We start from the raw sequence: 24,806 nt of genomic DNA on the forward strand, positions 1-24,806 counted from the left end.
GTTTTCACCGTCCACACGTATCCGTTTTCGTAAAATTTGCGGATTCGGACACAAAAATTTGCAAGAACCTTCTTCTAAAATCGAGAAGCTCAAAAATTAATTAATTAATTAATTAGTCACTTTTATTTCTTTTACAAGAATTTAAAATCGAGAAGCTCAAAAAAAACAAAACAACAAAACAAAACAAAACAAAACAAAACAAAACAAAACTAAAACAAAAACAAAAAAAAAAAACAAAAAAAAAAAAAAAAACTTTACTTCTAGTGTACTGTTTGGGTAAAAAACGTCAAGATAAAAGTTAACATAGCCGAACTCTGGTTTTCGATAATATGGCTGTTTAGCAACATTGAAAATAATTTCGGACGAGGTCATTCCTCGAAAATTGCCCCAAAAATCGCCAGCGTAAAGGGGGCTTATAAAAAGCCTGATATAGGCCCCGTCCACACGTATCCGCAAATTTTTGTATCCGCAATTTTTTTTTTACGGATACGGGTTGCGTCCACAACAAGTGTCCGCAAATTTTACGAAAACGGATACGTGTGGACGGGGCCTAAATATTTTATTTTCAAATGTCAAAAAAAAAAAAAAAAAAAAAAAAAAAAGAGTTAATTACGAAAAAAAGGTACTAATTATCACCCGTGGTGTCAAAAGAAACAGAGAGGAATGTTCTGATACAGTGTAAAATATTTCTTTCCTCAGACTAAAAAGAGATCGTGATCAAAAATGTGAACACGAATAATAAATGAAGGCGCTAGATGAAAAGGAGTGTAATCAATGGCTCCGTCCACACGTATCCGGAAATTTTTATATCCGCACATTCTTTTTGCGGATAAGGGTTGCGTCCACAACAAGTTTCCGCAAATTTTTGTGTCCGAATCCGCAAATTTTACGAAAACGGATACGTGTGGACGGGGCCTAAATATTTTATTTTCAAATGTCAAAAAAAAAAAAAAAAGAGTTAATTACGAAAAAAAGGTACTATTACGCTGCGTGTGGATGCAAACATTTTCGTATCCGCAAAAAATAATTTGTGCAAAAAACAATGAATGAAGTAGAACGCTTTACTAATTATGAGATTAGGTCACAGCACGCGTTGACGCGTCGTAAATGAATTAAAGTCTGGGATAAATCAGTTTTTTGAGAGAAAAAAGCAAATTTAATTAGCAAAATAAAAAAATTGAACTTGTCTTGTAAGCCCAAATTTTAAGAGGCTTCTTTGGAAGTGATCCCAAACTTTCAACGAAGACTCGGTAAACAACGTAGTGTTTTAGAATGTTCCATTTCGTGCAGGTATCCATGGTCACCGTAATTCAAAACAACATCCTAATTAGGTTTCTCGTAAATAGCCCCAAAACTAATTACTAACAGTCGCAATTCTCAAAGTCCCAAATTCTATATTTTTCAGTGGACCAACCTTTGAACCCTGGGGAACTCCTGTCCTTCATGTCGTTGAGTTCAAGGCCCCTCTCCCCCTTCTTAAATCCTTGTTCGCCCTACAAGATGGTACAAAGAAATAGATTTTTTTTAAACATTCGCTCCTCCACTTAACCTCTAACCATTAAAACTGATTCCAAACTTTGTTGTCTTTGCTCTGGGTTCTAATCTTCTGTTTGGAGACTTGGCAAAGCATTTGTCATCAGTTAACAATCATTTATTTTCTACAGTTTTTACAGCTTTATAAACACATGTATCAGTCTATGTAATATAATTACACATTATGACCTGTTTGTATATATTAATCATTTAATGATTTGGTGATGCTAGCTAATTGCCGTTAAATAATTGTCGATATGCAACTGTAACTGATCTTCTAAACAAACCCCTTCAAAAATATTATTCATTCTTAGGTACGATATAAAATAAAAATAATTACACCGGTATGTGAGAAAAGATCCCTTCACTTTCAGATCACGTGTCATTTCCTTTAGTATTATTTCTTTCTTTACTAGGAATTATATCAGCAATCTTGCAATGTTTTTTTCCCATTTCAGACCATGTGTCATTCCCTTGAGTATTATTTCTTTCTTTACTAGGAATTATATCAGCTATGGTGCAATGTTTTCCCATTTCAGACCATGTTATTCCCTTGAGAATTATTTCTTTCTTTACTAGAAATGCTGTTCAGCTATGGTACAATGTTTTGCCATTTCAGACCATGTGTCCCTTGAGTATTATTACTTTTTTACTAGGAATGCTTTTCAACTATGGTACAATGTTTTCCATTTCAGACCATGTGTCATTCCCTTGAGTATCACTACTTTCTTTACTAGGAATGCTTTTCAGCCATGCCTAAACTGAATACGTCGATATCCTTAATATTTCAGTTGAAAAACATTACATAAAGCATTTAATGGAAACATATTCGTAGTACTCTACCATTCTTAAAGAAAGTAGTGTAAAAAAGAAATTTACAATTTTCTTAGAAAATAATTTTAAAAATTGACTCTCAAATTTCAAATGAAATTCAGGAGCCCAGGATTTTTGTGACCGACAAACTTTTTCGATCATTAAGGTTGACTTATCTGTTTAGGATCAACGAATTCATTCGGCAATAGAGAACAACGTTTTGCATGTTGATATTGCATCTTTGAAGGAGTGTTCGTAGCCAATGAGTGTTTATTTGTTGGTGATCCTTTGGATAAAAGGCAGATCGGGTGCTATGGTTTCATCTTTGTTTAGTAACTGTCCTTCCTTCCAATACTGTAAATAAACAGTATATAGATTTTATATTAATGAATTGTAATACGAAGATGGGGTGAAGGTGATAATGATGATGATGGTGATGATGATGATGGTATGATGATAATGATGATGGTGATGGTGATGATGATGATGGTGATGGTATGATGATAATGATGATGATGGTGATGATGATGACGATGGTGATGTTGATGGTATGAGGATAATAATGATGGCGATGATGATAATGGTGGAGATGATGATGACGATTGAAGATGATGCTAGTGATGGTTATGATTAATGATGAAGATGATGATTATGGTGGTGATGGTGATGATGACAATGTGATGGTGATGATTGAAGATGATGCAAGTGATGGTGATGATTGAAGATGATGCAAGTGATGGTGATGATTGATAATGATGATGATGATGGCGATGATGATTGAAGAAGATGCTATGATGGTGATTCATGATGATGGTGATGATGGCGATGATAACTAATCATGCCAGATTACCTGTATTTCCGTAGTCGTCTCAGTTTCTCCCCATCTTTTTCTTCGTATTACTTCACCAACTTTTCTATTGTCTCTCCAGTGCCCTTCATATACTATGCCACCCAATAGGGTCTCAACTCCTTTTCCATGGCGCTAAAAGAATGTGTTTTATTTTTAAAAAAACAATCCAATCTCCAACCTCATAAAAAGAGTACCTCATCGATGGACCTATATGTAACTCAGACCGTTGTGTTCCTTGATTACAGACTCATTTCAGTTTCAGAATATTCACAAATAATAATAATAATAATAATAATAATAATAATAATAATAATAACAATAATAATTATACAGCTTCTCATTAATCCCATATAGGTATTTATTTTCTTAATTGGACAGTTCTCGTTGATAGGGTATTTTAATTAAAATTAGGCAGCTATATAATTAATAGGTAGTGGGATTTCATGACCCCAATCAAGAAATAATTAGACTCGAAAAATTCTATCCAATTTTGTCAGTCCTCGGAATTTTCCTTGTCCAATAATCTAATTGTAATTTACACAAGGAATTTTCCACATAAATTTAAATACACTCAAGACTATCAAGAATTAATACACCCACCATGTTTGCTTTGAAGTCTCCTTCATATGTTCCTGTACTTGTTCTCTCGACTCCCTGTCCTTGCTTACAGCCATACTCCCATCCACCTGATAATGACAAATAATCAGTGAATCAGTCAGTCATCAGTCAGTCGGTCAGTCGGTCAGTCGGTCAGTCGGTCAGTCGGTTGGTCAGTCAATCAGGTTATTATCCCCTGCCAATTCAATATTACCTTCATAGCTGTAGCTGTTGGCAGCGTCAATGAAGACGCCATCAGGCCCGTGCTCCTACGTAAAAAAACGTTTTATTATAAATTCAGCCTGAAATAACACGGTATGGGAAGCCTTCGGTTGTAACCACTCCCCAAACCTCCCCCCTAAAGGTTTTGTTATATCAACCAACATGTCAACCATTTCAACAAAGTAACCTAATCTCAGACACGTTACAACTACAATACTTACACTGCCTAGGTCCCAGTTTCCCTCGTACGTTGCTCCATTTGAGAAGGTCATCTTGCCACGCCCATTACGTAACCCAAGCATCCAATTTCCTATTGGTTCATAAAAAAAACAATGGGCATCAATTAAGGTGAAGTTGTTTCATTCCAAGCTCGACCAGAATTCACCACGTTGAGTGTTTTAAAGCTATTTCAAAAAAGGTTGAATACTGAATACTGCATACAGAATAGTGCATTCCGAGACCAAAATGCATTGTGGGTCATAGTGACATTGCTAAAGTAGGATTAATAATAATTATTTATTCTATTTTTAGTGTATTCCATCTGAAACAATATACTAACTACATGTAGAGAGTTAATTGCTGTATATTTACTTTTTATTTCAAATTAACGAGACCGACAATGCCCTTTGGTCTTGGAATGCACTATTCAGTATGCAGTATTCAGTATTCAACCTTTTTTGAAATAGTTGTATACAGGACCCAAAAGGTGAATTGTCTAGCTCGAATAGAAAAAACACCATCATATAAGGCACAATGCACCATTTTTTCATTTTCTCTATACGAGACCAAAAAGATGTATTGAGTTCTAACTTGGGTACAAACAACACCTATAAGATAAAAGAAAAACCTTTGTACACAAAGTAGACCAGAATGCACCATTTTTACTTTTTTTTATACAAGACCAAAAAGGAGCATTGAGGTCTAACTTGGGTACAAACCACACCTATAAGATAAACAAAAAACCTTTGTACCCAAAGTAAACTAGAATGCACCTTGTTTGTTTAACCCAGACATAATTACATGGTTCACAATTGCAACACAAGCATCAGTAACTTGTACAGGTTTGTGAAAAGACAACTGCTGCTAAAAGTCTGCATTTGCTTGTTATACTCAGGCTGGTGTTACAAGTGCTAACTGGCCCCTACTCTCCCCTCCCCCCAAAGAAAACAGACTTGCTAGTTAACTGTAATACTTGAACAAGCAGGCAAAACTTACCTTCATAGACACTAGAATCTGCATAGATCATCTTTCCCTGGCCATGACGCTGAAAACAAAAACCAGGCAAATTCTTTAAATCTCATTGATTGTATTTTATCAAGCTCAGTCTCTACTTGTAGCTATAGACCTTTCCTGAATTCACTTCAGTGAACAGGAAACAATGGTTCCAAGTTGAGGATAGACTTGATGTGTTCATACATTTACTGTATTTTATCAAGCTCAGCCTCTACTTGTAGCAATAGACCTTTCCTGAATTCACTTCAGTGACCAGGAAACAATGGTTCCAAGTTGAGGATGAATTTGATTTTTTCATACATTTACTGTATTTTATCAAGCTCAACTTTCAGTGACCAGGAAACAATTGTTCCTGGTCAATGAAAGCTGACTTGAGTCGATGTTTTCAAGTTTTTTATTCACTGTATTTTACCAAGTTTCTTCTCTATGTAGAACCATTATTTCCTGGTCAACTCTGGTACAGTTTTTACCAGTTAATTATTACCTGGTCATGTTGCCATTCCCCCTCATATTCAGAATTGTCACTGTAGCGCAATGAACCAATACCATGGCGAACATTGTACTCGAATTTTCCTTCGTAGACTCCTTCCTGGCAACGGAGGATGCCTTTGCCGAAACGCTAAACGACAAATGAAATAATAAAAAAACATTTAGGGAAAGGAAAACAACAACACTAAGACAAAGACGTTAAAGTGTGACCACACCAACCAAGGCTACTTTGACAAATTGTCATACAAATTAGCCAATCATGATTGAGTATTTTAACAATAGAATCTGTACGAATGTTCAATTTTTTCCCCTTGAAAGAATATTCCATCTGTGAATTAGTCATGTCCTGACTTTAACCAGCCCAGAACTTGTTTCAGGGTTTGATCTGTGAGTTAGCCATGCCCTGACTTTGATCAGCCCAGAGGTTGTTTCAGGGAATCGATAGATTAACGTACTTACCATATCTCGGTACCAGGATCCTTCGTACCTCTCTCCATTCGGATACAACATTTTCCCCCGCCCCGACATGTGGTCACATCTCCATTCTCCTTCATATCGTGTGCCATCCGGTGCCGTGTAGACTCCTGTACCATGACGCTATAACACAAAGATTGATCAGCATGGGGAGTAAGAAGGCATGGTGATAAAAGGCTCGCCTCTCACCTCTGAGGTCCGGGGTTCGAATCCCAGTCACCCCATGTGAGGTGAGTTGGTTGGTTCTCTTTCTGACTCTGAGGATTTTTTCAGCCCCTCCATCTTTTTGCCCCTCCTCTCAAACCAACCCTAACTAATTCAAACTGGTTAGAGATGTGCTCCAGGTTCATATATGGACTGTATAGCGGCTACAAGTGGCGCCTTCTCATTTCCTTAAGTTTGACCCCGTTGAGCTGCGCCACTGTTGTACTTGCTGTTGTAAATAGCAATAGAGGTTTTGCACCACCACGTGACGGCACCCATGTTAGATGGCAGGAACAATACAATTGTTTTACATGAGAAAGAAGTCATTTCCCGAGAGCAGAAGGATTTTATTGTTCTGCCATCTAACCACAGGAAGCCCAAGCTGTATGTGATGGTGCAACACCTCTATAACAAGTTCTTTTTTTTAGTAAAGACAAAGATATACATTGTTTATGGACAGCATGTAGGATATGGTGCGTGGATATAGTGTATCTTACCTGGTTGTTCTCCCATTGTCCTTCATACGTTGCTTTATTGCTTGCATACGTCATTGTCCCAAAACCCATCATGCGATCATTGGAAAAGTCACCTCTGAAAACAGAGTTGAGAATATGAATGGCGATATAAAACATTATGATGATGCCAATGATGATTATTCAGTGATGATGTTGATGATGATGATGATGATAGTGATGATGATGGTGATGATGGTGATATATGGTAATGACGATGGTGATGATGGTGATATATGATAATGATGATGGTGATATATGATAGTGATGATGATGGTGAGAATGGTGATATATGATAATGATGATGGTGATGATCGTGGTGATATATGATAATGATGATGGTGATGATGGTGATATATGATAATGATGGTGATGATGGTGATATATGATAATGATGATGGTGATGATGGTGATATATGATAATGATGATGGTGATGATGGTGATATATGATAATGATGATGGTGATGATGGTGATATATGATAATGATGATGGTGATGATGGTGATATAGTGCAGTTTTCGTATGACTGTGAAAAGTTCACGGCACGAACACGGTCGTGACACAGCAAAGGGATACGCCAGACAAATCACATTGCACGAGAATTTACTCTCTATCCAATCAAATACCCGGAACACGCCATAAACACGGCAAGGACACGGTCACGCCATGATCACGGCGCTTTTAGACCAATCATATTGCGCGTGAATAAAATCAGCCAATTAAAATTCTAGAAAGTATCACGTCACGGCACGTCACGCTTACGGCACTGAGCTTTTCACAGTCGTGAAGATGATGGTAGTGATATATGATAATGATGATGATAATCCCAATGACAAGAACGGTGATGATGATGTTGGTGGTGATAATGATAGTGATAATGATGATGGCGGTAATGATGGTGATAATAACGATGGTGTTGATGATTGTGATGATGACAATGATCGATTTGACGAAAGTGGTGATAATGATACGTTAGGATAATGATGACAATAACAGTGTTAGTGATAAATATGGATAGTGATATTTTTAAGCAATAGTAATAATAAATATATCAATAAATAATTTATTAGCGTTAACATACTCATAAGTATCTCCATTAGGTTTAATCAATCTTCCTTTTCCATGTTTCTGTCAACGAAGATTACAAACAGAAAATCAGTATCTTTGAAACTGACTACTTATAATCTTCTTCAACACAAAAAAAATGTTATGCAAAAACTTTTCATCGCTTGTGCCCTACAACACGGAAGCTGTGAGACCCCTATTTGAAAGCCCTCACGTTCTTTAGTTCGACTTCCTAAGTTGCTTGATATTTGATACATTATGGCATCCTTCCTTCCTTCCTTCCTTCCATCCTTTCCTTATTTCCCTCATTCTTCCTTCATTTTCATTCTAGCTTTCCTCTCTTTTTCTTTACTTACCTTACTGTTTTTCCATGTCCCTTCATAAGTCAATCCATTAACACAGTTCAATCTCGCGATACCGCACACTTCATTATCGACGAACTCTCCATCAAGAACATCCTCATTGCTGAAGTTAATCAATCCCTGAAAGAACACGGAGATATCTTCAACAATAGCGAAATAAAAAGTCGAATACTTGGAAGAAAAGAGAAAAGAATGCAACAGAAATTCGTTTGCTAATGGTCAAAAAAAAATTTAAAAAGAGCGGGAAACTTTTTCTTCCAAAAAATGGTACACGCGTCTAAGAAGGCGGGAAAAGTGGATTTTTTCTGTAGTCTTACACATACCTTTCCGTTCATTTTCCCTCTCTGCCACTCTCCGGTATAGATATCGTTATTGGGATAAGTAAGAGTGCCAACTCCATCTGGAAACAAATCCACAGAAATATTCAGACCCGTACTTCAAGCGTAAAGGCGTTGCGTGAATGTAGCTTGTTAGGTTTTTTGTAGGGAGGAAACCCGGCGTTTCCATGACATTCTAGGCACGTGTCCTTATAGCTTTGTGTTTACTGACAATGTTATGGAATCGCCTTGTGATTGACGTCCACAAAAACCTTCGTCGCGATAGAAAAAATCGCTTGAGGGCGCGTATGATTGAGGATGGCCGTAAATACTTACGCTGTTTATCATCGAGCCATTCACCGTTGTACTTCTCGCCCGTGCTGTACGTCAGTTCACCGATACCATTGCGCTCATCGTCTTCGAAGTTCCCAACGTATCGAGTTCTGTTCTGCCATGCTACAACACCGTGCCCGTGTCGCTACGATGAAAAAATAATATACAAAAACAAATTACATTGTTTTATGGTTGATAGCACATGACGGGCAGTGTTAGCCTGTCATTGTAGGCTGGTAATGAGATTATTTCAGCTGATTGTTACCGAGCATTAGGATGCCCTATAGTTGAAAGCACATGATGGGCATTCTTTTGGCTGGTATTAAGATTCATGAGATTCATTCAGCTGAATGATACCAAATATAATACTTTCTGGTTGATAGCACATGACGGGCAGTGTCTGAATGTCATTGTAGGCTGATCAGAACGACAATTATGATGGATAGATCTACAACAGTTTCAGGATACGGCCGAGCATTAACAAGGTATCCCAATACTATACCTTTGCGTCAACAAATGTTCCACAATAGATTCTGCCATCCTTATATGTGAACGCTGACTTCCGGTGCTCTGGAAAAAAAGAAATGAATGAGAATGAGTGGAATAAATGAGAGATGGAAGGGAATGACAAGTCGTATAAAATAGGAAAACATTGCACCATAGCTGAAAAGCGTTCCTAGTAAAGAAAGAAATAATATTCAAGGGAATGAAACATGGTCTGAAATGGGAAAACATTACACCATAGCTGAAAAGCATTCCTATTAAAGAAAGAAATAATACTCAAGGGAATGACACATGGTCTGAAATGGGAAAACATTGCACCATAGCTGAAAAGCATTGCTAGTAAAGAAAGAAATAAAACTCAAGGGAATGACACATGGTCCGAAATGGGAAAACATTGCACCATAGCTGAAAAGCATTCCTAGTAAAGAAAGAAATAATACTGACTCAAGGGAATGAAACATGGTCTGAAGTGTGAAAACATTGCACCATAGCTGAAAAGCACTGCTAGTAAATAAAGAAATAATATTCAAGGGAATGACACATGGTCTGAAATGGGAAACATTGCATCATAGCTGAAAAGCATTGCTAGTAAAGAAAGAAATACTACTCAAGGGAATGACACATGGTCTGAAATGGGAAAACATCGCACCATAGCTGAAAAGCATTCCTAGTAAAGAAAGAAATAATACTCAAGGGAATGACACATGGTCTGAAATGGGAAAACATTGCACCATAGCTGAAAAGCATTCCTAGTAAAGAAAGAAATAATACTCAAGGGAATGACACATGGTCTGAAATGGGAAAACATTGCACCATAGCTGAAAAGCATTCTTAGTAAAGAAAGAAATACTACTCAAGGGAATGACACATGGTCTGAAATGGAAATATATACCTATTTCACTGCTGTCTGTAGCCATCTCTCCATGCAGGCGGATAGCAATGGCGGTTCTTAGTTTCTGTAACCAGTGTTTCTTCTCGTTCCTTGTTCCTGTGTACATCGTATAGGATCGCTCCGGGGTGTACAGCTCGATGGCATCTTCTTTGCCTGGTTGGAGAGGTAAAAAAAACGTCCTTTTTTCACGAGGGTAGAAATTAATAGCCAGTGGCTAAGGGCGGAGGGAGGAAAACCGGAGAACCCGGAAAACCCTCGAATTACAGGAGATCAACAAACAGCTCTACTCATATACAACACCGAGCCCGGCGGGACTTGAACTCGGGTCTCGTTGATGAGAGGCGAGCGCTCGCACCGCTAGGCCACCCATGCTTCCCTTAAGCCGAGTAAACCGAGAATAAATTGATGAAAAGAGCAAAGACACGATTTAAATAATGCCCCGTCACGAGATAGAAGATGATAATAATAATGATAGATAGTAATCGTTATAACGGTGGAATTCGTGAGAATGATGATCATAGTACGTGATGATGATGGTGATGATGTTATTGAAGATTTTGATGATGATGATAAATAATTTGTTGATGATAAAGATTCTGATGATTGTGATGGTGCTACTGCTGATGATGGTAATGATAATAGTGCTTATGCCGCTGCTGATACTGCTACTGCTTATGATGGTGCTACTGCCGCTGTTGCTGCTGCTACTGATGGTGGTGGTGTTGCTGCTGCTACTGATGATGGTGGTGGTGCTGCTGATGACATGATGATGATGATGGTGATGATGATGGTGATGATGATGATGATGGTGATGATGATAGTGATGATGGTGATGATGATGGTGATGATGGTGATGATGATCATGATCATGATGGTGATGATGATGGTGATGATGGTACTACTGCCGCTGTTGCTGCTGATGATGATATGATGGTAATGATAATAGTGCTACTGCCGCTGCTGCTACTTGTGATGATGATGATGATGATGATCATAATTATAACTCACTGGTTTGTGGATCGTTATCCTCTAGGTCAGCCACCCAGACAGATTCTAGTTCTAACGTAAGCTCGACCTCACTGCGTTTGTTGACATTCTTGGCCGCAAAGACTACCATGTCATTGAAGAGAAGACACTGAAACAGAACAAAATATTGAGCATTGTTATTTAGAACTGTCAAGGAAAGGGTTTCCTGGTCATTATGATCACAGTCATTTATTGTCAACATGTCATCATCATCATTCAACATCATCATCCTCCAACATCATCATCATCACCATCATCATCCAACAGCAGCACACCATCAGCAGCAACATCAGCACACCACATCAGCAACACAGCATGCACACATCAACACATCACCAGCAGCACCAGCAGCAACACACATCACCATCATCATTCAACAGATCATCAATCACACCACACATCAACACACATCACATCACCATCATCATCACACACATCAGATCACCATCATCATCAACCACAGCACATCCAACATCATCATCCACAGACACACATCACATCACCAGAACACCACATCACACACATCATCACCATCAACATGCACAGTAACATCAGCACAAGCAACATCATCATCATCACAGCATCATTCAACATCATCATCACCATCATCATCATTCAACATCATTATCACCATCATCATCGTCAACATCATCATCACCACCACCATCATCATCATTCAACATTATCATCACCCCCATCATCATCATTCAACAACATCATGACCATCATCATTATCATTCAACATCATCATCATCACCATCATCATTCAACGTCATCATCACCGTCATCATCATCAACATCATCACTATCATCACCAACACCATCACCGTCATCATCATCATTCAACATCATCATCCAACATCATCATCACCATCATCATCGTCAACATCATCACCATCATTACCAACATTATCATCATCCTCACAATCACCGACGACATCACCGTCAACGTTATCATCATCACTATCACCAACACTACCATCATCATTACCAACAACGCCATCACTCATTACCTTCACCATCCTCAAAGTTTTATATATTTTTTTAATTTACGAAAAAGGACCATACCTCCAGACCCAGTGCTGAAGCGCAGTATGGCAGCGCGAAGCATTTACGGCTATGCCGGAGATTTCGGCCCCGACACCGCTATCCAGTGACTGATCAGGAAGCTCGACCGAAGCCTAAGGGAGAGGTTAGTCGGCCCCTAGACCGTAAATGATTAACCCCTTGCTATGACCAACCAATGTCTGAAGTCTTTTTCTGATGACTACTTTCGTGTGGTTGCGCTGTTCCATGTGGCACTTTTGACTCAGAGGCTTACTCGTAATGTGACATGCGTATTGCGTTATCATCGCAATCGCCATCATAATCATTGTCGCCATCATCACCATCCAAATAGGAGATCTATTATATTGTCAAATATTTGTGCGCCTATGACGTCATTCCCGCCAAAAGTTCACGATGCCTATTGCGCATGCCCAGGTCTTTTACGGTTTACATGAAGTAGTTAGGGTACAGTACAGACCTTGTACGTTCGCTTCGTGCTCATGATGTAGACCTCTCCTTCTTTGATGAGCGATTTGCCAGCCGTCTCAAAAGCCTAGAGAAAACACACAGGGAACCCAAAGCACAGGAAAATCAGAAAACCTTGTGTTTAAACAGGGAGTCCGATTCAATGGTTAGACATTAAGTCTTCTCGGATAAAAACTTGTCGTCCAATCCTTTTTAAACTGCAGTAAAATGGGGGACTATTCGTATAAGTGTAGGGGATTGTCTCCCGGTTCAACAGCCTATCCCAATTTGGAAGCATAACACTCATGCACTAACAATTCACTCATGATCGTAAGCTGCAGAGCTGCTAATAGCGCCTTAACATGCAGCCACTTATGCCCTCCACTGGTCATAAAAATGAAAAGCGCACAACGCAAGTACCGTACTAACACTTTTATTCAAATTGGGCACCCTGTGGTGCTTACCTTGATTCCAATTACTCTGGATCTTAGTTCTGTCATTGCTCGCTGTCCTTGGACGGCTTGCAGTTGGTTGTTGATGTACTCAGCAATGTTGTTCTAAATTAAAAGGGGAAAAGAAAAGAAAAGAAGCTGGATGAGATAAAGATAAACGAGCATGGACTCGGGTAACAAATCGGCCAGTATCTTCTTTCTTAAAAGAAAATAATATAAGCATTTTCTCTTAAGGCCGGTTTAGACGGTAAGATTTTCGCCTACAACTATCGTATACAACACGCTCGCGTCCGTCGTAGGCGAGTTGTAGGCTTGATTAACACGCTGCGACTCGAGTTGTAGGATGGCGCGAGCGTGTTGTATACAATAGTTGTAGGCGAAAATCTACCGTCTAAACCGGCCCTTTAGCTTGTAGTGACATTTTTAGCCTAACAGAAACATGGAAACCATACTTCAAGATAATACTCCAGTTTCGAGCTCTCTGTTGCTCAGGGTTAGTCTCGATTTTGAAGGTGTTCGTATTGTTGAAGTTGTGCATTCTTTACTTTACCGTTGGTATTTGTGAATATTAAGACACTAAAATAAGGCAAGCCCTAAGTAAACGAGTCTGCAATCAAGGAACACAGCGGCATTTTACGAATATAAAAAGGTGTATTTATGTTATACTTATCTATTGCTCATACCATTTTACGAAGTCCTTCTTTTATTGGTCGAGCATCAGGATGATTGGCCGGTGTACATTTGATCAGATCCTGAAATAGTTTAGGAGTGGAGAATAAGCGTTTTACATCATAATCACAACCATTCTCATCATCGTTATCATAATCATCTTGTATGATAGGTACCTCCTGGCATCCCAATCATTTTCACGATCATCATTTATCATCAGCATGTATCTTCATCATCTTCATCATCAGGTATCATCATCATGTATCATCATCGTGTATCATCATCATGTATCATTATCATGTATCATCATGTATCATCATCATCATTTATCATCATCATCAACGTTTATCATCATCATCATGTATCATCATCATCATCATCACTATCCCCATTAAAGAACTTTTCTGGATTGTGGCGTAGAAACGGTACAAACATGTTTTGTTCATCATGCCATATATGGTGTTTGTACCGAATCTAGAACACAATGCATCCTGTTTATCGAACTCAGAAAAGGCCTGTGTATCATCATCATCATCATCACCATAATGTATCATCATCATCACTATCATCATCTCCATCATCATCATGTATCACCATCAGCTTCAACATCATCAACGTAAAAGTATGACCGTCACCATGGATACCCACCCTAAGTAGCAGCAGATATCTTGGTATTCTCTGTACAACAGTGATCAGATAAGCTGGTAGTTTCAAACCAGGTTGACAAACTACGTTTTTATAACAAGCCTGCGAGGAAAAAGGCACAATAGTTATATATTTATTTCTTTTTTTATTCCTTCCTTCCTTCCTAGTTCGTTCCTTTCTTCCTTCCTTCCATCCATTCATCCATCCTTCCTTCCTTCCTTCTTTCCTTCTTTCTTTCCTTCCGTCATTCCTTCCTTCTTTCCTTCTTTCCTTCTTTCCTTCCTTCTTTCCTTCTTTCCTTCCTTCTTTCCTTCCTTTCTTCCTTCTTTCCTTCCTTCCTTTTTTCCTTCCTTCCTTCTTTCCTTCTTTCCTTCCTTCCTTTTTTCCTGTTTTTCTAAGTGACAGCACATCTTTCTCTTCTTAGTAAGAAGTATAGAAGAGCTAGTGTGCACTGCGAACATGTATCATTAGCACTGCGAAAATCTTCTAATAATACATTTAAAGGATAAGAAAAGGAGAGAAAGAAATGGCCTATTATTACTACCTCCAGAAAATCATCGAATTCTTTCTTTTTCTTGATTTTCTGCTTAATCAGATTTTCTGCTGCATCGTAGTTGTTGCAGTACGTGGCGTAGATTTTGAATCGATCACCCTGGGTGAGAAAGAACGCATTGTGAATAAATGGATAAATGGATGGGATGGATGGATAGATGGGATTGATGGATGGTTGAATGGATAGATGGCATTGATGGATGGATGGAGGGATGGATGGATGGATGAATGGATGGATGGATGAATGGATGGGATAGATAGATGAAAGTATGGATGGGATTAATGGATGGATGGATAAGATTGATGGATGGATGGATGGATGGATGGATGGGTGGGATTGATGGATGGGATTAATGGATGGATGGGTGGATGGATGGGATTAATGGATGGATGGGATTAATGGATGGATGGGATTAATGGATGGATGGGATTAATGGATGGAGATGGATAAGATGGATGCATGAAGGGTGGATGTATAGTTTGATGGGTTTCATAGGGTGAATGCAACAAATAAATAAGTATATTTCAAAAGCTATCATACATTATCAACAAAGACATCTCCTATCACTTGGGTATCCTTCCAGTGATTCACTTTCTCACATAGCGAGAAAAGAATATCCTTGTTCACCTTGAATATCCTTGAGGAGCAAAGCAACATAACAAATTATCCAAAATCAGAAACTCATAAAGGGGTAGAAACATGTAACAACAGCCCATACATTTATTTTGGACGATGTTCCGGAAACGTCCGTGATAAGCTTCTGTCAAAACATTGTACGTAAACCCAAAAGGAGGAGGAGGAGAGAAATGACGAACGATAAGGATAAGAGGAATGAAAAAAGGTGAAGGAGAAGGAGAAGGGAGAAGGGAGCGAGAAAGGAGAAGGGAGAAGGGAGGAGCGAGGAGCGAGGAGGGAGGAGGGAGGAGGGAGGAGGGAGGAGGGAGGAGGGAGGAGGGAGGAGGGAGAAGTGCTTACTCATCTATATTTGAAAACATTGTCACTTTCTCTTTTGGTTCCAAGTACTCCTCCAGCTGGTTCTTGAACAGCTAAAAACAAAATTAAAATATTAACAATTTTGCTCTCTCAGCCTCTTAATAGACGTCACAGGACAAAACGAAAGAATTTCAATCTCCTGACAACTGGAACCCTTTTGTTATATCCTCCAAACTGAGCTGCATTCCGACGTGTGCGAGGGGTCTATGTAATTCCTGATTGGTCTCACCTCAATAACAATCTCCAAGCCTCTCACATAAGTTCTTTCAGTGGTGTACAATTCCAGGGCTATTTGAGCTCTTTTGTCAGTAGGAAAGGCTGGGAAGCTCGCAGGTAGGGCGTCTGTTACTAAGGTTATTATTTCATCACTCTAATCAATAATCAATAAAGAATAATTAATTAAGGTGGTTTTAGGGTATGATAAAACATACCAAGCAGAGAGTATTTATCAATCGGCTGAACGAAACTCATGAATCTCATTACCAGCCTACATTGACAGGCAAACATTGCCCGTCATATGTTATCCACCAGAGAGTATTCTATAGACCGCTTTCTCAAGGTTGCGTGTGCATCCAAATTTAAGGAACTTGACGGAAATTTTTTTTCGATAAGAATTCAAAAAATTGATTATTCCACTCTTTAAATATCAAACTGGCTTCTCAATTTTACTGAATTTGCGTTTTTCAATTTTGTGGCCCGTCAAGATTGGATGCGCACGCAACCTTGAGAAAACGGTCTATTGCTTGGTATCAATCAGCTGAATGAATCTCATGAATCTCATTACCAGCCTACAATGACAGGCAAACACTGCCCGTCATGTGAAATCAACCAGGGAGTATTCTATTGCTTGGTATCAATCAGCTGAATGAATCTTATTACTAGCCTACAATGACAGGCAAACACTGCCCGTCATGTGCTATCAACCAGAGAGTATTCTATTGCTTGGTATCAATCAGCTGAATGAATCTCATGAATCCCATTACCAGCCTACAAATACAGGCTAACACTGCCCGTCATGTGCTATCACTCAGAGAGTATTCTATTGCTTGGTATCAATCAGCTGAATGAATCTCATGAATCCCATTACCAGCCTACAAATACAGGCTAACACTGCCCGTCATGTAAAATCAACCAGAGAATATTCTATTGCTTGCTATCAATCAGCTGAATGAATCTCATGAATCTCATTACCAGCCTACAAATACAGGCAAACACTGCCCGTCATGTGCTATCAACCAGAGAATATTCTATTGCTTGGTATCAATCAGTTGAATGAATCTCATGAATCCCATTACCAGCCTACAAATACAGGCAAACACTGCCCGTCATGTAAAATCAACCAGAGAATATTCTATTGCTTGCTATCAATCAGCTGAATGAATCTCATGAATCTCATTACCAGCCTACAATGACAGGCTAACGCTGCCCGTCATGTGCTATCAACCAGAGAGTACTCTATGCACTCTTCTCAAAAATATCTTGCATGTGAGGCTAACATGGAAATACAAAAGAAATGCCACAAGTTCCACCGAGAACAAGTGTGATTTCTTTTGTACTTCCATGTCAGCCTTGCATTCAACCATCATATATCTATGAATAGCAGTCTATAAGATTCTAAGTTTGAACATAGATGGAAACCTAAATTACCATTTGTTCAGTAGGAAGTTTATTCGCAGAACTCAGACGAGCCAACCAATCAGAATCAATTGCTCCTGATAAAGTTTGCCACCTAGAGCCTCCCTCACGTCTTTCTTTGACGTTGTCACGCCTTGGTTTCTTTTTGGTTTCACGTGTGGTTCCTACAAACATATGGTAAAGAATAAAATAAATCTGAGGGTCCTAAGACTGTTCCTGAGGCACTCCACATATGCTTTTATTTTAAGAAATTACTAAACGATTGGATTACTTTTAGGGGTTGGTATCTGCAAGTGTTGTTCCTACAAATATATAGAACATACGACAAATGTGGAGGTCCTAAAACCGTCTCTGTGGCACTCAAATATGCTCATATTTTTATGAAATTACTAAAACAATTGAAGTAATTTCCAATGGGTATCTGCATTATACGTTCCTACACAAATGAAAGAAATAGATAAATCATGGGGACCTCTTACACATACATACAGGAAGAGGACCTAAGATTGTTCCTGAGGTATTCCACATTTTATAATTTTTACAATATTTTAACATTTTGATTAAATGTTATAAAGAGGTCCTACGATAGTGGCTTGAGGTACTCCACTACCAGTTTAATTTTCAATCCTGTTTTTCTGCTGTTTTGTTTTAGGCTTCAAAGTTTTACTTAGCTGTTCCAAAATAATAAAAGGTCCAAATAACGTGCATGTGGTACTCCAGTTCGAAATGAATTTGGTATACAATAAGAATAAGTATAGGAAATCGCAAGATCTCGAGTACAATTCGGAATTTATAGGTACGAGTGATATTTTAAAAGTTGGAGCTGTTAGGCGAGTCCAATTTGAGAACTTTCAAAACCAAATTGTACGAGAAGATTGTGCAATTTTTTGTTTATAACATGCTCAAGAAAATTGAACAACTTAATTGTGACTCTACAGAGTACAATTTGGAAATTAATTGTACTCCTCTTGTCCAATCAGAATCGAGTAATAATGTTGAGTGTATTATAGATAGGATAAGCGATACGAACGAAAGGAACTCAGAATAAATCTAAGTTCCATATGGGAATTGAACCCACAACAGTCATCGCTATCATTACAATCATACAATCATTACAATAAACAGGGTTCGTGCTACATTCTCGTTACAAAATTCAAGGACTTTTTAAGCACTTTTCAAGCACAATTTTCGCCGATTTTCAAGGACAAAATTTTTTGTATAAGAATGTGGTTTTAAACATTGATTCAATGTTACAGTGCAGCTAATTCAGCCGGGGCCACAAGCTTAAATAAAAAACGAGCATGACACGCGACCAACCACTAAACAAGCAACCAGAAACTCTTCTATCAATTTTAATCGTTATTTATATTAAAAGGTAAGTTAGAAATAACATCAAGTTTGCATTAAATTCAAGGAGTATTCCAGGAGTTTTGGCGTTTTCCCCTATTTTCAAGAGCTTTTCAAGCGCCCTTAAAAACGTGTTTTCAATTCAAGGACTTTTCAAGGTTTTCAAGGAGTAGCACGAACCCTGAATAAAGATCACTGGGATTTGTTTATGAAATTTAGCGATCTAACTTACTTGGAGAAGCGAAGCTCGCAGAAGAACTAAGTTTTCCTTTCCTAGGTGGCCTCTTCGGCGTGGCATCTCCTCGAGTGACGTCATGAGCTACACCAAAATTCACCTGTTTTGCATTCTCTTTAATATGACTTTTCTCCTCACCAGGAGATTTTGACCTCGGATGATCCGAGGCACCAGAGTCTGGTAAATCCAATTCACCGTTCTTCCTAAAACTTGTTAATTTTACTTCTGTTGGACTCTGGGGTAAGCCACTGGTGACCACCGCACTCTGGGAAAGCCATTTTCGTTTTGCTCTTGTAATATTCATCTGTCGGCGTTGTACGCTATCCAATGATGTATACGACTCCTTATTATGGCCGTCGCTCAAAGGCGTTTTAGAAATACTGGTCAAAGTCGTCGGAGCTGATTGTGACAGTAGATGATCTTGTTTAGAAATATCGTCTTGAGTGGAGATTGGGGTTGTCATGGCAATCCCTTCAGAACTGGCTAGTGAGTTCTCGTCTCCCCAGTTTTCATTTTTCAATTCCCATTTTTTCACTTTCTTTACAGTATCATCTGGTGTGTTTTCAGAGTCAATGGTTTCCAAGTTGCTATTTGATGACGTATCGCTTCCAACTGCGACTGAACTGGCTTCTTCAGCTAGACTTTCTTTATCTTGAGAAATGGAGCTCCCCCGACTTGAGATGGAAAACGAACTCGCATTTTCCAGCAAACTAGAATTTTCCTCTCTAACAGTTGACAAAGTTCGTCGTAGATTTGGAGCCTCCTCTTCAGAGAGCCTGTCTACTTGTATAACGGCGGTGAGATTATCTACAGCGTTTGGGCGCTGCTCTAGTAGATAAAGCGGTGTAGTCTCACCAGCTTGACCAGGCGACTCAGATTCGATATTTTCGACCTTTTGTAAAGAAATACTTGGTTGCTCGAGAATTAATTCTTCACTTTCCGCCGTGCGGCCACCCTGTGGTTCCACTTCTGCCACAAGCTTGGATACATTCTCTCGTTTGATGCTAGGCTGTTTAATTAATGGAGTACCACTATCACGTCTTTCTCTTGATTCTTCTAAATGCCTCAAGGATGAAACAAGGCCTCCCTTCAGTACCCCTGGTGGGTACGTATTGTGGCCATCAAAAAGAGCCGATTCTGCCCTTTCGTCGAAATCTAACTCGGAGACTTGACGAAGTTTTAAGCTTCTCGCTCGAACTGGTATTGAGTGTCGCTTTTTCAATAGGGGTTTTGGTTTCCCTGCCTGTTCTAGGTCTCCAGTGCTGCGTGAGCGAGTACGAGGCTCTCCAACAATCGAACGAGGCCGAGATATTTCAAGTTTTTCCCTCGTCTTTTCCCTAATAATAACTTCTCGGATTTTTCTTTTCTCTCTTTCTCGTTCCTTCCGTGTCGCTTGCTTCTGTTTATGTTCCTTATGAAGAGCCAAGATTGCCATCTCTGCCGTTTTTGTGGTATCCAAGGCAGGTTTTGTTCCCATAGCAACGAGATCAGTTGCCATGCCAACAGAAGCCTCCTTAACATTCACCATATCTACAGCTGGCGCCAGGACTTTGACAACTTTAAAACTACCTATCTTGCGTTTCAGGGACTGGGCACGGTCTTCCGAGAGCTCCAACCCTGTGCTGGCTTCGTTTCCATGACCACCGTCACCATGGCTACCATCTCCATGGTGACTGTCGCCGTCAGTATCGTCTGTGACTGTTACTGTTTCTGTATCTTGGAAGGCAGAGAGAATTTGCTTTATGGACTCCGGTTCTACTTCTTTGGAAACAGGATAATTACCCTATATTCGTGAAAATAATAGAAATATATATTACTAAAAAGGCAAATATATAGAGGATATTACATGGGCGCGCGGAGATACGAAATTTATCTTCGAGTGTTGAAAAGATCTCTCACAAGTGAGCGCAGCGAACGAGTGAGAGATTTTCAACACGAGAAGATAAATTTCGTATCTTCAAGCGCCCATGTAATATTCTGTTTATTATATAATTATCAATGACAGTATGTTTTGGCTTTTTCAGGCAATTCTTTTCGTGTATTTTTGAATAGCCATCGCAATGGTGTTATTTTCACACGTGAAAATAACATGTTATTTTCACGTGTGAAGATATCAATTTTTCGAAATAGAGAAAAATAGATATTTCATCGGTAATTATATAATAAATAGAGGATATTACATGGGCGCTTGGAGATACGAAATTTATCTTCGAGTGTTGAAAGGATCTCTCACGAGTCAGCGCAGCGAACGAGAGAGAGATTTTCAACACGAGAAGATAAATTTCGTATCTCCAAGCGCCCATGTAATATTCTGTTTATTATATAATTATCAATGAAGTATGTTTTGGCTTTTTCAGGCAATTCTTTCCGTGTATTTTTGAATAGCCATCGCAATGGTATTTTATTCACACGTGAAAATAACATGTTATTTTCACGTGTGAAGATATCAATTTTTCGAAATAGAGAAAAATAGATATTTCATTGGTGATTATATAATAAAAAAACATATCAGATAAAAACTAAAAATTACTGGAAAAAAACCATCAATGAAAATAGAGGTCTGCGATTTCTGACATGGTTGGGTTGCCTGTGTATAAAAACACACAGGCATCCCACTCTCAGTTTTGTGACTTTTTAAATTTTAGACAGGACAAATCATGCCAAAATAAAAATAATAAAATTTATATCTAAATGTTTCTATCATCGCTAAAGGGGAGGTTTAGGAGCTTAATTATTGCAAGGCAAAATGTTCACCAAAACCCTGTGCAATGGCTTCATGTTTTGTTCTTGGAATAACGGCCAGTTCATCGTTTAAAGACCCATTGCAACTCACCACCACAGATGAATTTCGTGGTCCATGAAATTCAAAGATTCATATACAGTTTTTGCCCCTTCTAAAAAATCTCATGTTAAATTCCAATTCAATTTGTAAGTAAGCTGTGCACTAATTTTGATCAGCTTTCATGGTTCCATTTATCAGTCAGACATAACACAGGTTGTTTTAGGGTTTGATCTGTGAGTTAGCCATGCCCTGACTTAGATCAGCCCAGAGGTTGTCTCAGGGTTTGATCTGTGAGTTAGCCATGCCCTGACTTAGATCAGCCCAGAGGTTGCTTTAGGGTATCAATAAATTTGAAGGTTTTGGAAGAACAATGGCCTGTTTGTTTAGAGATTGTTGAAGTCTTTCTGAAACAAGAGTTTGTTTTCCTTCTTTTCCATAAAGGAAAAAAAGATCCAAACCCAAAATAACTTCTGAAAGCAAGAATTAAGGTAATTGTTGATTTTACATTGAAACGAAAAATTCCCTAAATTAACAACATTACCTCCTTCTCACCATCATCAATGTACCACAACTTCTCAGCATCTTCCATGTTGTATTCCCCTTCAGAGCTCGTAAAATCAGAATAATAAGTATCACTGTCTGTATCAGATGAGAACACCTCCTCGTCATCACCCAAATCCCCTTCGCAAGTATTATCCTGGTTGTTGTCCTCTAAGTTTTGGTACGGAATAATAACTTTCCCATCTTCAATTTTCTCAGTATCTTGACTCTTTCCATTGCTCTCTTTTCTCAAATCCATTGACAATGATAAACTGTCTGGGTTCAAAACTTCATTATCTGAGAAAGCAGTACATTTCTGTCTTAACACTTTTTCATTATCCGCTTTTATAATGGGATTGTATTCTCTACACAAAGGATTTTGGAAGTTCAGTATGGTATTATTTTGATCATTCATTTGATTGGTTTCTAAATTCTTTAGTTTTTGTTCTGGATCATTTGACAACATATTGTTATCATTTCTTTGAAGCTGATGCATTGTATCTTTCATATCAGCACCAGAAAAATTACTGTCAGCTTGATGCAAAATTCTTGGATCATGAAGAGAATCCTTATGAACATCACAAGACAAAGTGTTCACACATCGGTTATTTTGGGAATTTAAATTATCAATATTAGGATTAGTTAACTTCTCAGACGTTTGTGCTGGAATCCCGGAAGTCCTTGCTTCCGAATCACTACAGCTTTTTGAATAATCTTCTTTTCTTCGAAGAAATATTTCTTTTGGATCTTGATCAACTGTGGTTGCATTTTGAGCTCCATTTTCACCAGGGTTTGCAACATTTTCAACCAGGCAAAAACTTTCAAAATTTTCACTCACAACAACAGCTTTATTCGTCGTTTGATCGCTACTTGAAGGATCCTTGATTCCATTATTACCATCGTGAATTACCCTTGCTTTTCCTGTATTATGTGTTTCGGTATTTTTAGCCTTGGGTTTTAAGGAACCATTTCTATTCCCCATCTCAATATCTTGTCCAGCATCTGCCTCGTCTTCATTAATATTATCCTTCATATTTCGCTTTTGCATTTTCGAAACCTCGTCCTCTTTCGTCGCAATTGTGCATCCAGAAAAATACTCTGGCGTTTCTCCAGCTTTCGATTCCTTACATTCATTATTACTTTTATTTTGAGTTGGAGATTTGGAAATTTTGCTTTCAGTTTTGGAACCATTTGAAGGCTGTCGTGCAGGAATTTGCAAGCATTGGTTGCCAACCTCGTCCAAATTATTCCCTAAATTAGCTGGATTTCTGTTATTATTATTGACATTTACAGAAAACGGTTCTTCTTTTACCATTTTATCGTCTAATGAAGTCTGTGACTGCTCATTTTCAGCTTTTGCAGAGTGAGATGCAGTAATTCTACGAGCGTTGTCTGCATCCATTTTATTCTTCCTTAATGATTTCTTCCTTCGAGGAGGTGGCTTCAAAACTTTGTTTTCGTTCTCTAAAACCAGCTCTCCACTCTCGTGGCTCGAAGTGGGGATCTTTTGTTCATCCATTTATAATATCCTGCAGAAAATTTCTTGAGAAACCCTTGGTCTTTTAAGTTAAGACATAACAATCTTCCATTGAAGTCGACTGTGGCCGCCATTTTGAATAACCTCGCTCAAATATTTCCAAGATGGCCTGCATATTAAACTTCCTCCCTAAAATATTGAATGTTAACTAGAAAGGATTGTGTTTCTTCAGAGATTAAGATGCGGTGACCTTTGATTATATGATAATATTAAAACAAAAGGGTTATTTGAAATCTGAAGAAATTGTGCTTCGCAGGAAATCAAGCCGTGTGACGTCACCGGATGTAAAATTGTCCTGGGCGCGGCGGGGCCGCCGCAAAATCGAGACACGCCCAAGACTGTCTTGTGAAAGAAAATAAAGAAACGAAGGAAGAATGGAAGACAGAAAGGAAAAAGAGAAAAATGGAAGGAAAGAACTTTTTAAAATAAGAACTCAGTTACAAAAGAGCTGGAGTCATAGGTTAAGTAGAAATAGGTTT

At 38.6% G+C, this 24,806-nt stretch overlaps 1 protein-coding gene across 1 annotated transcript; it reads right to left on the reverse strand.

Annotated features, from left to right (window-relative positions):
• Window positions 1–1,629: 1,629 nt before the first annotated feature.
• Window positions 1,630–24,567, reverse strand: LOC116300020 (uncharacterized). The gene is made up of 27 exons (XM_089027533.1): window positions 22,792–24,567; window positions 19,466–21,251; window positions 17,899–18,050; window positions 16,481–16,621; window positions 16,234–16,304; window positions 15,799–15,895; window positions 15,250–15,357; window positions 14,709–14,807; window positions 14,075–14,143; window positions 13,404–13,496; window positions 12,953–13,027; window positions 11,410–11,536; window positions 10,402–10,554; window positions 9,508–9,575; window positions 9,009–9,150; window positions 8,679–8,755; window positions 8,350–8,475; window positions 8,010–8,056; window positions 6,913–7,006; window positions 6,197–6,334; window positions 5,733–5,867; window positions 5,231–5,279; window positions 4,237–4,325; window positions 4,008–4,062; window positions 3,797–3,882; window positions 3,197–3,328; window positions 1,630–2,700 (listed from the first exon to the last, which is right to left on the reverse strand). Exons 1-27 carry the CDS (start codon window positions 24,307–24,309, stop codon window positions 2,617–2,619), a joined length of 5,811 nt encoding a protein of 1,936 aa, XP_088883659.1. The 5' UTR covers window positions 24,310–24,567; the 3' UTR covers window positions 1,630–2,616.
• Between the last annotated feature and the right edge of the window lie 239 nt (window positions 24,568–24,806).

This window comes from Actinia tenebrosa, unplaced genomic scaffold, assembly GCF_029948245.1.
Source record: "Actinia tenebrosa isolate PJP-AT-01 unplaced genomic scaffold, QUT_ActTen_1.0 PGA_scaffold0__85_contigs__length_37466705, whole genome shotgun sequence".
Lineage (NCBI taxonomy): Eukaryota > Metazoa > Cnidaria > Anthozoa > Actiniaria > Actiniidae > Actinia > Actinia tenebrosa.

Excerpts from the sequence above, each read along its gene's own strand:
- LOC116300020 (XM_089027533.1), bottom strand. The coding sequence starts at position 24,309 with ATGGATGAACAAAAGATCCCCACTTCGAGCCACGAGAGTGGAGAGCTG. Across the intron at positions 8,476-8,678 it reads GAGGGAAAATGAACGGAAAG|GGATTGATTAACTTCAGCAA; the intron begins GTATGTGTAAGA and ends GTGTTCTTTCAG. Across the intron at positions 6,335-6,912 it reads GACAATGGGAGAACAACCAG|CGTCATGGTACAGGAGTCTA; the intron begins GTAAGATACACT and ends TTTGTGTTATAG.